The sequence below is a fragment of the Notolepis coatsorum genome (assembly GCF_963971535.1).
Source record: "Notolepis coatsorum genome assembly, chromosome: 16".
NCBI lineage: Eukaryota > Metazoa > Chordata > Actinopteri > Aulopiformes > Paralepididae > Notolepis > Notolepis coatsorum.
In genome coordinates, this window is record NC_140180.1 from 98,967,922 (window position 1) to 98,988,177 (window position 20,256).

At 40.5% G+C, this 20,256-nt stretch overlaps 1 protein-coding gene across 1 annotated transcript in view; it reads right to left on the minus strand.

Annotated features, from left to right (window-relative positions):
- Positions 1 to 491: 491 nt before the first annotated feature.
- Positions 492 to 20,256, minus strand: part of LOC311243062 (beta-1,4 N-acetylgalactosaminyltransferase 1-like) — a gene marked incomplete at both ends in the record, with an annotated part of 39,813 nt that continues 20,048 nt past the window's right edge. Inside the window, 3 exons of the mRNA XM_084332133.1 lie at positions 492 to 688; positions 4,661 to 4,889; positions 9,941 to 10,084. Coding sequence (XP_084188259.1) covers positions 492 to 688; positions 4,661 to 4,889; positions 9,941 to 10,084 — 570 coding nt within the window. The remainder of the gene's footprint in view (positions 689 to 4,660; positions 4,890 to 9,940; positions 10,085 to 20,256) is intronic.

Sequence of the window (20,256 nt, forward strand, 5' to 3'; positions counted from 1 at the left end):
GGAAACAGGGGGTGATGAGGCCTGTTTGTCGAACCGGGCATAGAAGTGGTTGAGCTTGTCAGGGAGGTCCGGGTCATCATCTGTAGGGGGGGGGGGGGGTTTGTAGTTTGTTATTTCCTGTAGGTTTTTCCAGACTGCTCTGGGATTGTTGGCAGCGAATTGATCTTCCAGTTTTTTTGCATGATTTGATTTGGCCTGCCTGATGGCAGACCGTAGTTTATATTTTGCAGATTTGTACTGCTCTTTATTTCCATTTATGTAGGCTGTGTTCTTTTCTTTACGTAGTGATGCTATGTCCTTGTTGAACCAGGGTTTATTGTTTCCATGTGACGTGACGGTCTTAGTGGGGATGCACATCTCCACACAAAACCGGATATAATTATGACGTCACGGTTTTGGCGCTCAACGGTTGGCGAGATAACCAGACTATAGTCGTGGTTGGCTGTGAAAGTGTTAAAAGGCGTAGTGGACACATTTGAGATGTTTCTTTACTAGGCGTAGTGGACACATTTGAGATAGTTCTTATAGAAATGCAGCCGTAGTGACTTCTCTTGATCGGCTGCTGGTGGATGTCTGAAGGATTTATAGAGAACAGCATTTTTGCCCCCCTTAGATGCTCCCTGATGGCCAATGGAGATGTCGTCACAACTGGCAACGAGAAAGGTTCCTAGACCATCCATGAAGAATTCTGTCAACACACAGATAGATAGATTTAGGAACTCATTGGAACATTAATAAAGTATAAGGCAGAATTAAGGCCAGTCATTTCTTCTTATTGTCAACATGGCCTACAAAAAGACCAAAACCAACAATGCATTTCTTCTACTTACAAATATGGCCCATCCAGTCAACAGCATATATTCATAAGTCATAGAACTCCATCGCTTTCAAAAAAAAACATTTTGTATAATTCATGCACAGCTTTTACGGAATTACTTTATAAAGTAACAGCTATCACGTGGATGTTCCAGCCACAGCCAGGGCTTTTCTCTCCCCTGTGTGTTTCAGCAGATTCCCAGGCCCATACATGGTCCTTCCTGTCCCCACGGGTAGACCACTGTCTACCTGGGCGCGGCCTACACACCTGAGAACCCTCACATCATCAAGGAGCCAGGATAAAGAGGCCTGCACTCCTGTCACTCCTTGTCCGAGTGTTGTTTTCACCTCCTATTGTATAGGACTCTATTCAGACCTCAGCGTTCATGGAATCATGTCTTCTTGTGCCCAGTGACTTTTTGCTTCATACTAACTATTGTTCTCTAATGTCCAGGATCTCACCTCTCCGGACTACACCTCAACCACAGACCCTCACCAGCCTGAACCAGTTGTCTGTTGCTCCTCCACTCCTTGATCCCTTGTCTCTGAGCTCCTCTCACCACCTTGGACCTTGCTTCCCATACTCTCATATATTCTAAACCGCTCTATTCTCCTGTGCCTGTGTTCCGCTCCTGGGTTCTAGAAAAGACACCTAACCCTAACAGTGGAGTGATGTTGCTTGTGTTCATTGCAGTGATGAATTATACCGACCAAAACAAAAGGTATGGCTCTGTGACTTGTTTGAATGGTTTCTGGAAAACTATGACTTCTGGATATGAGCTATAATCTGGTGTTGGCTGGACGGATCATACTTGTAAGTAATAATAATAAACATTATAAGAAGAACAAGAAGCCCAAAGTGTTTCATAGCAGAAAAATAAACATAAAATGGATGTAAAATAGACATAGGCATATCATTTGCATAACATGTACAGAATAAAAGCAATGCAGAGAGGAAGACAAGGGTAAAAGCAATGCAAGTACAATAAGTCTGGTTAATTAATTAACAGAATAGCATTACACCTGTGGACTAGATTAGCCGCTTCTTCACACCCAAGCCTGATGTGGAATAATGAAGTACCTGTCTATTTCAGCATAATGCCAACCTTTTTCTATTTTCTAGCAGTAAAAATAGACATAAAAATAGAAGTACAGACATAAAATGCTGTAAAATAGATGTAAAAGTAGCATAAAATAGACAGAATAAACGTAGTGCAATAAAATAGCTCTCATTTACAGTACAATAATCAGTGTGGATGTAATGAGTCTAAGTGGAAGAATGTATTAAAAGGTCTTCTTTTGGCCGTTGCTGGGAACCTTACTACTAAACCAGTAGTAAATGATTGTAATGTTCTTGGGGGCACGTAGAGACAAGATAATTGGCAATGTAGCTTGGTCATGTTCCATTTAGTGCTTTGTATATAAGGAGTAGGACCAAATACATTTTAAATGTTACTGGAAGTTCTAGTTAACACATTCAGTGCCATGCCCCTTTGACCATATTAGGGCTACCGTGCCAATAAGGAAGTCAATGGGAGGTTGGGGAAATTTGCGAAGGCTTAAACTATATCTTAAATTATGGCTATGGGTCTAAAACACCCCTCGCTTATCAATGACTTGCTTGCCGTTTTATACCGTTTTGAATACGAGTATAGTTTTGGAGATTTCTAGTAATTCCACAGAAATTCCGTGATAATAGCTCTTTAGTGGAATACACAAAACACGTTGTAATTTTTCAACTGATTTATGAATCGTTTTAAAATAAACGCTAGATTATCGATAGTATATGTGTACTTATGCACGCTAGAGAAGCGGGCTGAAAAAAGTATTATCCATGACCTGGTCAGTGCTAACGTCATACACACACACACACACACACTCACACACACAGACACGCTGCGATGGCTGAGAAAAAAACATCTGATTAACCCAATACTGGTAAAATAGAGTCCTTACCTCACATCAGATGTTCTGCAAAAAGATTAATCCAATTCCTGATCGCCATTCCAAATATTGATTGCGTTTATTGATCCAACGTTATAGCACCAAAACACATAATCGACGCTGCTCCGAGCCTCGCCAGTGAATGTGATAACATGATACTGCTTGCCAGAGAAGGAAAAAACCCTGACCGGACTTTTTTTCTGAGGCATATGCCCACCCAATCCAATCCAATGATGTGCATTACCATCCGGGAGACGATAGGCGGCGGTATTTGCCCTTTTCGAGCTCAGACCCATTCACAATGATAACGTCAGGCTGGATGGATGAAAAATTAATGGATATCGCTAATAAAAGAAATAACGATTAAAAGACGAGAACTCGTCATTGGCACTCAACGCATGGCGAGTTAGCGCGACTAATCTTGTCGTTGGCACACAATGTGTTAAGTCCACTGTACCAGGATAAGCAGGTGTAATCAATTTTTCCGACATCAAATTCGTAATTTCTTATCGTACAAATATTGTCATATTTATTTTAATTATGATTAAGTAATTAATTCCAAGGAGGCCTGTAGCGTTGACGTGAAGGAATCACTATGAGAACACAGTCTGTCAAGTTATAATAACATTTTAAATTAGTCAATCAATCATGAGATTTGATCGTGGGCTGAGAGCATATTTAAGTGTGCTCCTCAGCACTCTTAGATCTGTTCTCAAATAAGATCTCAGGAAAATTTGAAGACTCCCACTCCCAGCCCTAATATGTCTTAAATAGGCCGAAATCTGGCTAAGACGAAATATTTTGTCGTAACTTCGTTCGAGAATGAGACCCATTGATTATGTCTCAGTGGTTCCAAGATAAGTCTTCCAGAATATATCTTTGAAAAAATGTCGGGAATGAGACCTATTGATACTAACTACTATTACTATAATACAATGCTAGACACTGAAAAAAGCCATTTAAACATTTTTCTTTCACCTTTAAGATTTACCAAAAATAAGAATTTATCGGAAAAATGCTAATTCTATCTCTCTTTTATCGTAAAACCAAGAGGAAATGACTAAATCCAGATTTAACACTGCCATTGGAAAGGGGATCTTATTCCCTATCCATAGATGTATGATTTGGCCATAATAAGGTCAAGGTCAAGTTCAAGGTCAAATATGAATTCATAATTAAAATGGATTATAATTTATTACTGTATCTACAAATCCTTCTGTTTAATCATCTTCCCTTCATTAGTTAGCTTTGATCTTTTGTAAACTTGATCTCAAGAAGGTGCTGAATGAGCTCAATGAGCGTAATCAAAAGAACCTCAATGTCTATGGTGTTATTCACCGGTAAAGATGCAAAAGAAAATCATAATTTATATTCTCCTTTGTTTCATCACAATTTACTCAAGCCTAGTAACAGACACAATATTTCTGACACTGGGAATACATACCCCCAGGTCCCTAGATGTTCCTAGAATGTGCAAATTGACCTTGTAGAAGTGGAGCAATCTTCCATTTACTTGGGCATGTACCTTTAGGCAGAATTTCTGAAAATAGGTTAATTAATCAGTTAATTCCCCAAAAAATGTTGAATACACAAATGTGGCTGGGGGAACTGATTAACTCAGCATGAATGGACTATAGGTCAATAAAAACAATACACAAAAAAAAATCGATTCTAACTTTTTCAAATCGATGCAGTTGAAAATAAATGTCACATTAGGATCGATGCATCGTTACACCCCTATTTAATACCATTTCATGTTGGCTCATCCTACCTGAAAGATACTTTAATACCATTTACTAGTTGGCTCCCCCTACCTGAATGATCCTTTAATAACATTTTCCAGTTGGCTCCTCCCACCTGAACAATACTTTGATATAATTTACTATTTGGCTCCACCCACGTGAATGAGCAACTCGCTGTAGATTGGGGTCAAACCCCACCCTGCGCACAGTGTCGGTACGACCCAGGAAGAAGTTGACTACTCCACCAGTCAAAAAGCATTTGGAGAAACCAGGCAGCGTGTGGAACCTTCCGCCTGACTTCCTCTTCAAACAGCCTCCCACCTCTGGATCTCCTTCCTCATATTCCATTGAAAAGTAGAACCGGTTTCGACCTACAGAACCCCCTACCTGAGGAAGAGAGAAAGAGAGAGGGGGATGGAGAGACAGAGACTTGGGTCTATATATACAGTAGACTTTGATCTATATACAGTAGACTAGGGTCTATATACAGTAGACTAGGGTCTATACAATAGACTAGGGTCTATATACAGTAGACTAGGGTCTATACAGTAGACTAGGGTCTCTATAACGTAGACTAGTGTCTTTACAGTAGACTAGGGTCTATATACAGTAGACTAGGGTCTATATACAGTAGACTAGGGTCTATACAGTAGACTAGGGTCTATATACAGTAGACTAGTGTCTTTACAGTAGACTAGGGTCTATATACAGTAGACTAGGGTCTATATAACGTAGACTAGGGTATATACAGGCATGCAGTGGTGGTCAAACGCAGTTAAACGCCGTTTAGGCTACGTCACTGAGGGAGATTGTTTTGATTCAGTTTTCTTTAATGAAATCTGTTCTCTCAAATCCCAGCTAGAGAACCTCGTCGCGCCGTATACCCCGGCCGGCACTTATCACCTAGACTTTGCATAATAATAGGATACTGCGACAACCAAAATACAAGCCCTGTAGGTGGGGGGCTGCTTGATCTCCCGACTGGAAGGATGAGACAAGTTGTGCTTCAGTCTGAAGGAAACTGTCCTTCAGTAAACTAACTCTAAGTTACATTGTTAATTTAGTTTGTATTTACTTTTCTAGTTTAAGTTAATTCAATTAAAGAAATTGTAACTACAATTACATTTAAAACATTGTTATGCATAATAATCATCTGTTCTGTGCGCAACCGAGGGAACATGTATGCGCGTGCGCTGGAGCGCGCGTGCATGTGGCGTTTGGCCTACTGTCATATTACGACTGCACCACTGGGTATATATACAGTAGACTAGGGTCTATATACAGTAGACTAGGGTCTATACAGTAGACTAGGGTCTATATACAGTAGACTAGGGTCTATATAGTAGACTAGGGTCTATATACAGTAGACTAGGGTCTATATACAGTAGACTAGGGTCTATATACAGTAGACTAGGGTCTATATACAGTAGACTAGGATATATACAGTAGACTAGGGTCTATATACAGTAGACTTTGATCTATATACAGTAGACTAGGGTCTATATACAGTAGACTAGGGTCTATATACAGTAGACTAGGGTCTATATACAGTAGACTTTGATCTATATACAGTAGACTAGGGTCTATATACAGTAGACTAGGGTCTATACAGTAGACTAGGGTCTATATACAGTAGACTAGGGTCTATATACAGTAGACTAGGGTCTATATACAGTAGACTAGGGTCTATACAGTAGACTAGGGTCTATATACAGTAGACTAGGGTCTATATACAGTAGACTAGGGTCTATATACAGTAGACTAGGGTCTATATACAGGAGACTAGGGTCTATACAGTAGACTAGGGTCTATATACAGTAGACTAGGGTCTATATACAGTAGACTAGGGTCTATACAGTAGACTAGGGTCTATATACAGTAGACTAGGGTCTATACAGTAGACTAGGGTCTATATACAGTAGACTAGGGTCTATATACAGTAGACTAGGGTCTATACAGTAGACTAGGGTCTATATACAGTAGACTATGGTCTATATAGTAGACTAGGGTCTATATACAGTAGACTAGGGTCTATATACAGTAGAGGGTCTATATACAGTAGACTAGGGTCTATACAGTAGACTAGGGTCTATATACAGTAGACTAGGATATATACAGTAGACTAGGGTCTATATACAGTAGACTAGGGTATATATAGTAGACTAGGGTCTATATACAGTAGACTAGGGTCTATATACAGTAGACTAGGGTCTATATAGTAGACTAGGGTCTATATACAGTAGACTAGGGTCTATATACAGTAGATGGTCTATATACAGTAGACTAGGGTCTATATACAGTAGACTAGGGTCTATATAGTAGACTAGGGTCTATATACAGTAGAGGGTCTATATACAGTAGACTAGGGTCTATATACAGTAGACTAGGGTCTATATAGTAGACTAGGGTCTATATACAGTAGACTAGGATATATACAGTAGACTAGGGTCTATATACAGTAGACTAGGGTCTATATACAGTAGACTAGGATATATACAGTAGACTAGGGTCTATATACAGTAGACTAGGATATATATACAGTAGACTAGGGTCTATATACAGTAGACTAGGGTCTATATACAGTAGACTAGGATATATATAAAGTAGACTAGGGTCTATATACAGTAGACTAGGGTCTATATACAGTAGACTAGGGTCTATATACAGTAGACTAGGATATATACAGTAGACTAGGGTCTATATACAGTAGACTAGGGTCTATATACAGTAGACTAGGGTCTATATACAGTAGACTAGGATATATATACAGTAGACTAGGATATATACAGTAGACTAGGATATATACAGTAGACTAGGATATATACAGTAGACTAGGGTCTATATACAGTAGACTAGGGTCTATATACAGTAGACTAGGGTCTATACAGTAGACTAGGGTCTATATACAGTAGACTAGGATATATACAGTAGACTAGGGTCTATATACAGTAGACTAGGGTCTATATACAGTAGACTAGGGTCTATATACAGTAGACTAGGGTCTATACAGTAGACTAGGGTCTATATACAGTAGACTAGGATATATACAGTAGACTAGGGTCTATATACAGTAGACTAGGGTCTATATAGTAGACTAGGGTCTATATACAGTAGACTAGGGTCTATATACAGTAGACTAGGGTCTATATACAGTAGACTAGGGTCTATATACAGTAGAGGGTCTATATACAGTAGACTAGGGTCTATATACAGTAGACTAGGGTCTATATAGTAGACTAGGGTCTATATACAGTAGAGGGTCTATATACAGTAGACTAGGGTCTATATACAGTAGACTAGGGTCTATATAGTAGACTAGGGTCTATATACAGTAGACTAGGGTCTATTTACAGTAGACTAGGATATATACAGTAGACTAGGGTCTATATACAGTAGACTAGGATATATATACAGTAGACTAGGGTCTATATACAGTAGACTAGGGTCTATATACAGTAGACTAGGATATATATAAAGTAGACTAGGGTCTATATACAGTAGACTAGGGTCTATATACAGTAGACTAGGATATATACAGTAGACTAGGGTCTATATACAGTAGACTATGGTCTATATACAGTAGACTAGGGTCTATATACAGTAGACTAGGATATATATACAGTAGACTAGGATATATACAGTAGACTAGGATATATACAGTAGACTAGGATATATACAGTAGACTAGGGTCTATATACAGTAGACTAGGGTCTATATACAGTAGACTAGGGTCTATATACAGTAGACTGGGGTCTATATACAGTAGACTAGGGTCTATATACAGTAGACTAGGGTCTATATAGTAGACTAGGGTCTATATACAGTAGACTAGGGTCTATTTACAGTAGACTAGGGTCTATATACAGTAGACTAGGGTCTATATACAGTAGACTAGGGTATATATACAGTAGACTAGGATATATATACAGTAGACTAGGGTATATATACAGTAGACTAGGGTCTATATACAGTAGACTAGGATATATATACAGTAGACTAGGGTCTATATACAGTAGACTAGGATATATATACAGTAGACTAGGGTCTATATACAGTAGACTAGGGTCTATATACAGTAGACTATGGTCTATATACAGTAGACTTTGATCTATATACAGTAGACTAGGGTCTATATACAGTAGACTAGGATATATATACAGTAGACTAGGGTCTATATACAGTAGACTAGGATATATACAGTAGACTAGGGTCTATATACAGTAGACTAGGGTCTATATATAGTAGACTAGGATATATATACAGTAGACTAGGGTCTATATACAGTAGACTAGGGTCTATATACAGTAGACTAGGATATATACAGTAGACTAGGATATATATACAGTAGACTAGGGTCTATATACAGTAGACTAGGATATATATACAGTAGACTAGGGTCTATATACAGTAGACTAGGATATATATACAGTAGACTAGGGTCTATATACAGTAGACTAGGGTCTATATAACGTAGACTAGGATATATATAAAGTAGACTAGGGTCTATATACAGTAGACTAGGGTCTATATACAGTAGACTAGGGTCTATATACAGTAGACTAGGATATATATACAGTAGACTAGGGTCTATATACAGTAGACTAGGGTCTATATACAGTAGACTAGGGTCTATATACAGTAGACTAGGGTCTATATACAGTAGACTAGGATATATATACAGTAGACTAGGGTCTATATACAGTAGACTAGGGTCTATATAACGTAGACTAGGATATATATACAGTAGACTAGGGTCTATATACAGTAGACTAGGGTCTATACAGTAGACTAGGGTCTATATACAGTAGACTAGGGTCTATATAAAGTAGACTAGGGTCTATATACAGTAGACTATGGTCTATATACAGTAGACTAGGGTCTATATACAGTAGACTAGGGTCTATATACAGTAGACTAGGGTATATACAGTAGACTAGGGTCTATATACAGTAGACTAGGGTCTATATAACGTAGACTAGGATATATATACAGTAGACTAGGGTCTATATACAGTAGACTAGGGTCTATATAACGTAGACTAGGATATATATACAGTAGACTAGGGTCTATATACAGTAGACTAGGGTCTATACAGTAGACTAGGGTCTATATACAGTAGACTAGGGTCTATATAAAGTAGACTAGGGTCTATATACAGTAGACTAGGGTCTATATACAGTAGACTAGGGTCTATATACAGTAGACTAGGGTCTATATACAGTAGACTAGGGTATATACAGTAGACTAGGGTCTATATACAGTAGACTAGGGTCTATATAACGTAGACTAGGATATATATACAGTAGACTAGGGTCTATATAAAGTAGACTAGGGTCTATATAAAGTAGACTAGGGTCTATATACAGTAGACTAGGGTCTATATACAGTAGACTAGGGTCTATATACAGTAGACTAGGGTCTATGGGTGTATTTCTCACCACATCTAGTTCTGGTGTGGCTTCCATCACCTCCACCATCTTCTCTATCTTGGTGTTTGCAGTAAACAGGAAGTCATCATCCACCCACAGGAAGTACTTGGTGGTAACCTGGGATATGGCCAGGTTCCTGCCAGCGAACCAGCCCTGAGGGAGGAATGACGTTTCCAGGTTAAAAGGGTGTCTTGATTTTTAACATGTTAGTCAGGCAAGTGCTACCGGAGTCTGTACAGAGAGACTCAAAAGGAGCTTCTCTCCCCAGGCCATCAGGATGCTCAATGACTCTATGCAACACTAACCCATCCATCTACATTCATTGTGCACACATCCACATGCACACACTCACTTTAAACATTCACCTCTAACATTCACTTTAGACACTTAAACACTTTTTAACACTACACCGTATTTTATCTATTTATTACTAAAAGATTTGCACTACCTCTCTACCTCATTTTAGCATTTTGTTTGCATTTTGTACTTTAGTTTTGTATATTGTATATTTTGTATAGTGTTTGGTCTATTCTTCTACTTTTTTTCTGTATGAAGCACAATCTTAGGGGGCTCATGCAGAACCAAGCATTTCACTGTAATGCGCATGTACCTATGAATCGTTTTCAAATAAACGCTAGATTATCGATAGTATATGTGTACTTATGCACGCTAGAGAAGGGGGCTGAAAAATCGATTATCTATGACCTGGTCAGCGCTAACGTCATATACAGACGTACACACATAGGGGACACGTTGTGAAAAATGTGAAAAAAACATCTGATTACCCCAAGACTGGTAAAATAGATTCCTTACCTCACATCAGATGTTCTGCAAAAAGATTATTCCAATTCCTGATCGCCATTCCAAATATCGATTGTGTTTATTGATCCAACGATCCAACCTCGAAACACATATCACGCTGCTCTGAGGGTCCCCAATGAATGCAATCGTCTCGGGTTACATGCCTGAGAAGTAAAATGTGGAATCCGGGTTTTTTCCTCCCCATGGATTTCCATTGAATCCAATCCAATGGGTGCATTACCATCCGGGAGACGATAGGGGGCGGTATTTGCCCTTTTTGAGGTCAGAGCCAGTCCCAATGATAACGTGAGGCTGGATTGATGAAAAATGTATGGATATCGCTAATAAAAGCAATAACGATTAAATAACGAGATTTCTCGTTGTTGGCACTCAGCGCATGGTGGCCAACAATGAAATTTCTCGTTGTTGGCATGGCACTCAAAGTGTTAAGGAGCTCACGATTCATCAGAAAATGCCAAAATGTTGCGCAATTCAGAAATAGGTCAAAATCGAGATATTGGCAATTTTGAGTTATTTGAAATGGTCTCTATCGGTCTCCTTATTTGCTAAACGTAATACAACTTGTAAATATTTTATTGTTACATAGTCCAACAGTATTATTTCCCTCACTGCAACTCTCCTAGCACAGAATGCTGCGTCGACGCTAGAGAGGGCACTGTTGTCATGCAGATTGGACCCATTCAGTAAATTATTGTCGGGGAACGAAATCTCAACAGATTCTTGAAGGTGAGGATTTCCCCTTTAATTTATATAATAGTCTCATTCAGCAAGTGCCAACAGGGACGCTAGGGGAGCTCTCGGTAAAACGCTCATGTCATTTGAAGAAATGTTCAGATCGCCCGGTCTTGAAAAATAATTCTACCCAGGAATAAAGCTGCAGCATGCATTTTGAAACGCCGATGTAAGTAGTGTTTTTAATAAATTATAGGCAGTTGTTGGACATATTATAGCATTTGTTCAGTTTCCGACAGTTTATAGTGTTTGTGAGAATGTTTTTGCAGAGATTTTGGTAATATTTTCCGTTCCAAAAATTTTTCTAAAGCAGCGATGCGAGTGGAAAAATAGCCAGGAAAAAGGGCTCATGTATGTCGCGCGTGCTAGTCCCCTGTGCGCCGGCGCTCGTGCCCGAGGAATCATTGATGTATTTTATTTAGCGTATGCAATGTTTTCAAATAGCCACATTGCTGTTATTAGTTTATTCATTACTGGGTCATATTCTATATATAATATATTTAATTTGATCAGCACAAAACGGACGATGAGTGTGACCGGGTCGGTGCGGCCCACATGCACAGAGATGAAGCTTCCTGCCGGCAAGCATTCAGTAGCCCAGCTAGCTCTGAGGCTCGCTGCCGCCTCCTCGTAGCTGGCTCGTAGCTAACGTCGAGCTAGCCCATGAACCAGAGCCCCCTCCCACCCTTGTTTACCCAGAGAAGAGGCTTCGTAGAGAGGCAGAGAGTCATGGTGGAAGACGAGGCTCGAGGAAGAGAACAGGGTACGTTTGAATAAAAATTTTAACACACACATTAAATTATTACATAATGTGTAATAGTAAAATAAAAAAATGAATAAATCAGGGTCTAAATTATAATCAATTATTTTTCGTGATATTTTGTTTCATTCATTCATTCATAACATTTCAAGTTTCAAGTTTCTTTAATAGTTGTCATACAGAAGTACAGAATACTTTTATACAAAATGCTTCTTACTGTTACGCTCCTGAGACTGTGCTAGACAAGATAAGTATGAAATAAAAGAAATTATTATATTATATATTAAATTATATTTTTTAAACATCCCCAACGCTGCAACACCCCCATTCCTCCCAGGTGTCAGGCTCCTCATTCGCTTCCATTCATTTTGGGGACCATGTTTAAATATCATCCTTCTGAAGTATAAACAAACTATACTGCTGTGACGATTTCAATAAAACAGACCATTCTGAGTCAATGGTATGCAGTGGCGTTGCGCAATATGTCGGGGCCCCCCCGCAGGGCAGACCACTCCCCTAAATCAAACCAAGCAGACCATGTACAGTATACAGTGGCTCGGCGGCCCGATCAAACCAAGCAGACCATGTACAGTATACAGTGGCTCGGCGGCCCGATCAAACCAAGCAGACCATGTACAGTATACAGTGGCTCGGCGGCCCCTGATCAAACCAAGCAGACCATGTACAGTATGGCTCGGGCCCATCAAAAAATAACACAGTATGCTATGACTGGCCCCTGTAAATGTCCTAACACAACCCCCTCAATGTACAGTAAATGACCAAGTATGGTTTTGTCAATATTCCAATGTACAGTTTTGTTTGTACAGTTGTACAGTGTATGTCCCCCACCCCCACCTCCAATGTACAGTCCCGTCCCCCCCCTACCCAACCTCCTCCAATGTACAGTTTCTACGTCAAATGTATATACTCCCTTTTCTGGACTATTTTTATATCACAAACAGTACTGTATTTGCAAGTCTGGTACATGTCATAAATGTATAGATGTAGCAGTACTGTCTATCTGTATGTCATGTATGTCATATATGTTATGATGAATTGAAAATGGGGGACCCTGATGTAAACAAGACGAAAGTCTTTCTCTGGTCTGCATCCCCTTAACAATTGTATGTATTGAGCTGTACTGTACTGTACCCATTCTGCAATCTGTTAATAAAGTTTTACAATTCAATTCAATTCAATTCACGGCAGAATGTGTAGACAATAGACAGACAGTGCAAACAAAGTTCTCCTCCAAGTCCTGTGGGTATTGTCTCCTCAACGTTTCTGCAGCTGAGCGAATTGCAGTTCTGCTCAATGAATGAATCCGAGAGGAATCCGAATTTCCCCTCTAACTAGTGCTATATGCTTCATTGCGTCATTAATAAAGTTTTCAATCAAACAATGCCGTTTGTTTAGACATTCACAAGACTTGCATAACGTTACAACTGCACGGCGGCAGTTTAAACAACAACATTATTATTGTCCCTTACCTTAGATGAGCCGCACCTGCTGCATGCATCCCACAATGTCATCTTTTCCATTCATTCATTCCAGATAGGGCCATGGAGAGGCATTGTTGTTATTGATATCATCTTCATCAATGCCATCAGCCCTGTTTAGACATTCGCAAGACTTGCATAACGTTAAACATAACGTTAGCTGAAGCAAGCTAGTCGACAATATCTCCTTCCTCCATTGCAACGCTATCTACAGTACTAGAGAATTCAAAGTGCCCACGAGGCGATGACGTTGTTGTTGTTGTCACGTTTAGCTTTTATCGCAGGTGTATATATATATCATCAAACGATGCACAATAAGTTCATGAACAATAACAAAACACTCCACCCTGGGCCTGATAGCTGCGGTGGTAGCCCTTTAGCTACGTTAGCTCCAACAAGTTATCTTCTTAAACTGAGATAAAAATAATTTTGTAAACAAGCTCGTTGCAGAGCCGCAGTACGGCACAAGATAAACCATTATCTGATTGGGCCACAAGGCTGTCAATCATGCTAGCTGCAGAGCCGCAGAGCAGCAAAAGAGAAACCATTAGCTGATTGGATAACAAGGCTGTCAATCATTCAATCCACCATTCAATGGCAAGAGTTTAACTGCACAGACCGTGCTTAGATGACGTTAATAGCCTATTTTGATTGGCTATTATTTATTATTTATTTAACCCTGGTCAACCTGTGCAGATATTCTGCACGAATAATTACTGCAGTGCAGGCCTGCTCAGAGCGGTCAATTTTGGGCATTTTTGAAGAAAAAAGATTCACTGGCATTTTTTTTACATAGGAAAACATTTATAATAAAAAATAATAATAATAATAATAAAAAAAAAAAAAATATATATATATATAGGTATATGTAAATTAATAATAATTATGAATTATGAGTGAATTTGTATTTCACGTGTTGTCATAGAGAAACCTCCACTGCTATATAGTGCAAAGCAGAAATGGGATGAGGTACAATTTAGGTATAATTTACAGTAAGGTGTACGAGTTGTAGTGCAAATCCTTTACCAATAAATATAAAGTGTGTTTAGGTGATCTAAAGTGTGGAGAGTGGGTGCTGCAGTGTGTTGTTTGTTTAAAGTGAGTGTGTGCGTGTGGATGTGTGTGCTGTGTGCATTTGATGGTTGTTGCATAGTGTTTATTGTTCGTTGAGCAGCCTGATGGCCTGGGGATAGAAGCTTCTTCTGAGTCTTTCTGTGCTCGCCATGAGACTCCGGTATCGCTTGCCTGACCGCAGCAGTTCAAAGAGGCAGTTGTTTGGGTGGCTGGAGTCCTTGATGATTCTCTTAGCCTTACCCCTGCACCGCTTGTTGTAAATGTTCTGGAGAGTGGGAAGCCCCCCTCCAATTGTGCGTTCGGCTGAAAGTGTCACTCTCTGTAGTCTGCTTCGGTCTTGTGCAGTGCTATTCCCGAACCAGGAGGTGATGTTGCCAGTCAGGATGCTCTCTATTGTACATGAGTAGAAGTTCTTAAGGATCTTCTGACTGACTCGGAACTTCCTTAGGCGCCTGAGGAAGTAGAGGCGTTGTCGTGCCTTCTTCACAACACTGTCAATGTGTGTGGTCCATGTCAAGTCCTCGGATATGTGGGCTCCGAGGTACTTAAAACTGTTCACTCTCTCAACCGTCGATGCTGAGGGGGCTGTAGTCTCTGACCCCCGACCTCCTAAAGTCCACAATCATCTCCTTTGTTTTGCTGACATTCAGGGAGAGGCTGTTCTCCTGGCACCATCCCGCCAGGACCTTGACCTCTTCCAGGTAGGCCCTCTCGTCGTTTGCAGAGATCAGGCCCACCACTACTGTGTCGTCAGCAAATTTGATGATTGTGTTGTTACTCCGCTGAGCCACACAGTCATGTGTGTACAGGGAGTAGAGGAGGGGGCTCAGAACACAGCCCTGGGGGGCCCCTATGTTGAGGATGATGGATGAGGAGGTGCAGTTGCCTGCTCTCACCACCTGGGGTCTGCCCGTCAGGAAATCCAAGACCCACTGGCAGAGGTCATAGTTCAAGCCCAGGTCCCTGAGCTTGGCTATGAGTTTGGAGGGGACTATGGTATTGAATGCTGAGCTGTAGTCGATGAATAGCATTCTCACATAGTTCCCCTTCCTCTTGTCCAGGTGTGATGCTGCTGTGTGCAGCACATGGGCTATGGCGTCCTCCGTGGACCTGTTGGGGTGGTATGCAAATTGCAGGGGGTCCAGGTTGATGGGGAGGGAGGAGCAGATGTAGCCCTTTACTAGCTTCTCAAAGCACTTCATGGCTATGGAGGTGAGAGCTACAGGGCGGTAGTCGTTGAGGCAAGCAGGCTTGGATTTTTTAGGTACAGGGATGATAGTGGACTTCTTCAGGCAGGTGGGGATGACAGCCTGTTCTAAGGACAGGTTAAATATGTCAGTGAATACCGGGGCCAGTTGGTCGGCACAGACTTTTAGGACGCGGCCGGGGATGCCGTCCGGTCCTGCTGCCTTCCTGATATTCACTTTTGAACAATAGATGCTATTTCTAATCTGTCATCTGTCAGCTGTTCTATATATATTCACTATAATTTATTATTATAATCCAATGTGAGTAAAGGGGTTGAAAATTCATTTGTATCTTCAAGTTTAACAAGTTCAAGTTCAACTACATCGGAAGAATAATAACAATAATAATGATGATAATCATACACATATTTTATATCATTGGAAAGCCCTAGTTGATAGCTTCAAAATGGTACCAAATATGAGGTACTTTGAAATACCCAGTAACTAATAATCTATCACAAACTGATGAAGTTCAAGTTCAGGGATTTTCTAAACTGGGCCTGGTTAGGAGCAGACTACAGTTGTGTCGGAGGGGATTGGCTAAGTACTTTCTGTCTGAGATGTCAGAGACAGAGACACACAGAAATGACAGCTGGCACCAAAATCCATTCTGAGACAATGGCCCCAGTACTTTGTTGGCGGTGTGAAAATATGCAGAGAAACATTAACCTGTTCCACACGATGTGAAAATCTGCATAAAATATATACCTAGGTAAATGGAATATTGCTCCACTTCTACAAGGGCTATTTGCATATTCTTGGTATCTAGGTACATCTATGGACCTCAGGGAATGTATTCACAGTGTCAGAAATATTGTGTCTATTACTAGGCTTGCTTAATTTGCTCGCCAATGACTTGTTAACACGTCATTCTCCGCCATGCGTAATCTGCCAATGACGCCGTAAGGCATCTTTGAGATCAATATTTCATATTTTCGTCATGGTATTCACATTTCACCCACAGAGTTTTGGCTGGTGCTGTAGGACTCCGCTCAACTCTGCAACGCTTCAATACCGCCACCTCGTGGCCGATCGACGAGTTGCCAAACTGGAAGTGGCCGGAAGTGCTTGGTCCGTCCCCTATTTTCGTCCGGCCCGGGGCTCAATACAGACACCGTGGATATGGATCTATGCCATAACTCAATAATCAACATTATTTGGACGTGTATTAGTAATATACAACCCGGCAATGAATCGCATCGATCAACATCCTATAATAGCAATCTTTTTGCTCCAGTGTGATCGCCCAACGCTACGAGGAGACTGGGGTGAGTTTCAGCGTTTTTCTTTACCATTTTCGATACAAACTGCTCTGATCAATATATCACCCATACTACATGAATCATTTAACGTCGGTCATTGAATTATAAACGACCCCCCCCCTCCGTTCATCCGTGCATGATGAGTCATAACGTCTAGGATCATGTACAGTTGACATTTTTTATCTGGCATCGATCGGTATCAAACTGCATTTGATGATCTAATATATGCATTTATAGCTATATCTCACGTTCTATGAAATACTGCAGAAAACGATAAAAACATATTTATACTCTAGACTGTATTTTTGTATGAATGTGTGAATGAAAAAGTAAAACGTTCCTACATCCTGAACGATAGATAATTGATGTTGAATGGGCCATAGTAATGTCAATTTAGCAATACAATTTAAAAGGTTATAGCCCTGCAAAGAAGGTGAACATCTCCATAGACAAATAGAGCTGGCAGAGGATGGTTTAGGATGGGTACAATGCCCGGCGGAGAATGGGTTAAATTGTGATGAAACAAAGGAGAATATGAATTATGATTTTTCTTTGCATCTTTGACAGTGAATAACACCATGATAATAATGACCAAACTTAAAGAACTGCCACTGATGTTGTTCAGTACCCTCTTGAGATCATGTGTAAAAAAAATCTAAGGACATTAATAAAGGGAAGATGATAAAACCGAAGGTTCTGTAGATACAGTACTGAATTCTCCCATCCGGACCAATGCAATTTGAAATATTATTATAGAATATAGAATAGATGCTTATAAATTACCTTATTATAGCCAATTCGCACATTTATATATATATACATATATTATCTTTCAAATGCCTGAGTTCAATTTGGATTTAGTATCACCAGGCGTGCATAAGAACAGATAATGATATCTACTGTAATTTACTGTACCTTTTTATTTTCACCACAGTGCAACCATTTTTAAACTAATTTCAGATCTAATTGTTGCTACATGCTAACAATAGGGAGGAGAAACGTTACCTTTTGTGGCTTATTATCCCGAATAATAACAGTTATTGATATTATTCATTCAGAACGCTGAACTTTGAACCCCCATAGTATCTGCCAGGAAGTGTAGTTTGGCAAAATTCCAACGCTGATCCACAGCTATGCATCCCCTCAACAAAATGGCAGCAAAAAAACTACAATTCCCATGATTCAAATTTTCCAAAATGGTCGCCGTCTTTGAATAGACTTCAGCTAATCGAAAACTTAAAACGATATAATGACACTTTTAACCTATTGCTAAACTAACATATTGATGATAATATACATTCTACATGCTTTTGTGACATGTTAGTGATGTTAATACGTTTGATTTTAAAATCCCAAATTTTTCATCATGAATGCATGAAACGGGGAGGGGGGTCGTTTCTGATTATTGCCAGTAACGGCATTCGTATTGAACACTAAAAACGCAAAAGCATTGCACGATCAAGCAAAAATTTACGTCAGATAGTCCTTACCTGTGATCGGGAGTATTCCAAAAATAATATTCCAATTGTTTGATCGCCATCTGGTACATCCGATGTCCATTTGGTCCACGACAATATCGAAAAACGATCCAAAAACTACTTATTTTTTTTATCTACTTTTTCTCCCCCTTTTTCAATTTTTCTCCCATCCCAATTTTGTATTATCCAATTCTACCCTCCCCTGTCTCGAACGTTGTTAGACCATGCCTCCCACTGGTCGGCTGCAATGTGGACCAAGCCTTGCATCACGTGTCCCCTCCGGTACACGAGGAGGCAGCTGTCGCATCTTTTCACCTGTACAGCGCGATCTCTCAGCGGCGAGGAGTAACGCGTGGGAGGCTCACGCTGCCCCCGTTGCTTCCTGATTCTGCTGTACAGGCGCACCAACCGACCTGTAGGAGTGGCTGTCCACAACGTCCGATCCCCACCCACCGGCTTTCCCACCCCCTAATACTGCCAATTGTATTAGTATGAACGACCAGCCAAGCCGGAAGCAACGCAGAGAGCTGGGCTCGAACCCAGCATCTCCTGCGTTAGTGGCGAGCGCCTTGCCCACTGTGCCACTTAGCCACCCTCAAAAACAACTTTTTACGTTTTTTTGGCACTCAACCGTTGGCGCCCAATAACGACTTTTTACATTTTTGGCACTGATAGTGTTAAAGACCGGGTTTCTGTGTTTTGCCTTGGCAGTGGAAGGGTTCGAGGATGGGGGGTGCGGGGAGGGCGGTGTTATGCTATTGTCCATTGTCTCTGGAGGTGTGGTGTTAGCAGCTGTATTATCCATTTTTTGGTGAGATGTGGTAGAATGGAGACCAGTGATGTTTTTGACACTATTATTAGGTGATCCTAGCCCAATTGCAATACTATAGTACATGGAGGAACTATTGTGGTAGGGGCTGGGATCAGGGGGACGTTAATGCTTCAAGATGTCTACCATTATCCCGGTACCAAAGAAATCCTCCCCAACAGGTCTCAATGACTACAGACCGGTGGCACTCACCTCTGTGGCCATGAAATGTTTTGAGAGGCTGTTCAAGGATCACATTTGTGCCTCCCTCCCCAGTGATATGGACCCTATGCAATTTGCATACAGGCCAAACAGGTCCACTGATGATGCGGTCTCCCAAGTACTGTAATATAGTTTTAGCACTACAAACACCGGCATGTACCCCCATTTCATTACAGCCCTGGCACACACAGCCATACACCCACAGCGACCTCTGGCGTCCAATGACTTAACTCAATCTGCGCCATTCACGTATATATATACATGTTTTCTTGCCAACCGCTGAACGCCAATCACGTGTATATATACGTTATTTGGTAAATTTTTTATTTTTTTTTTACGATTTTAATATTCTATTCAGTGTCACAGACCTCTATGTTACCGTTAAAAGCCATACTGAGACCCCGAGAGTGCAATGCTGGCC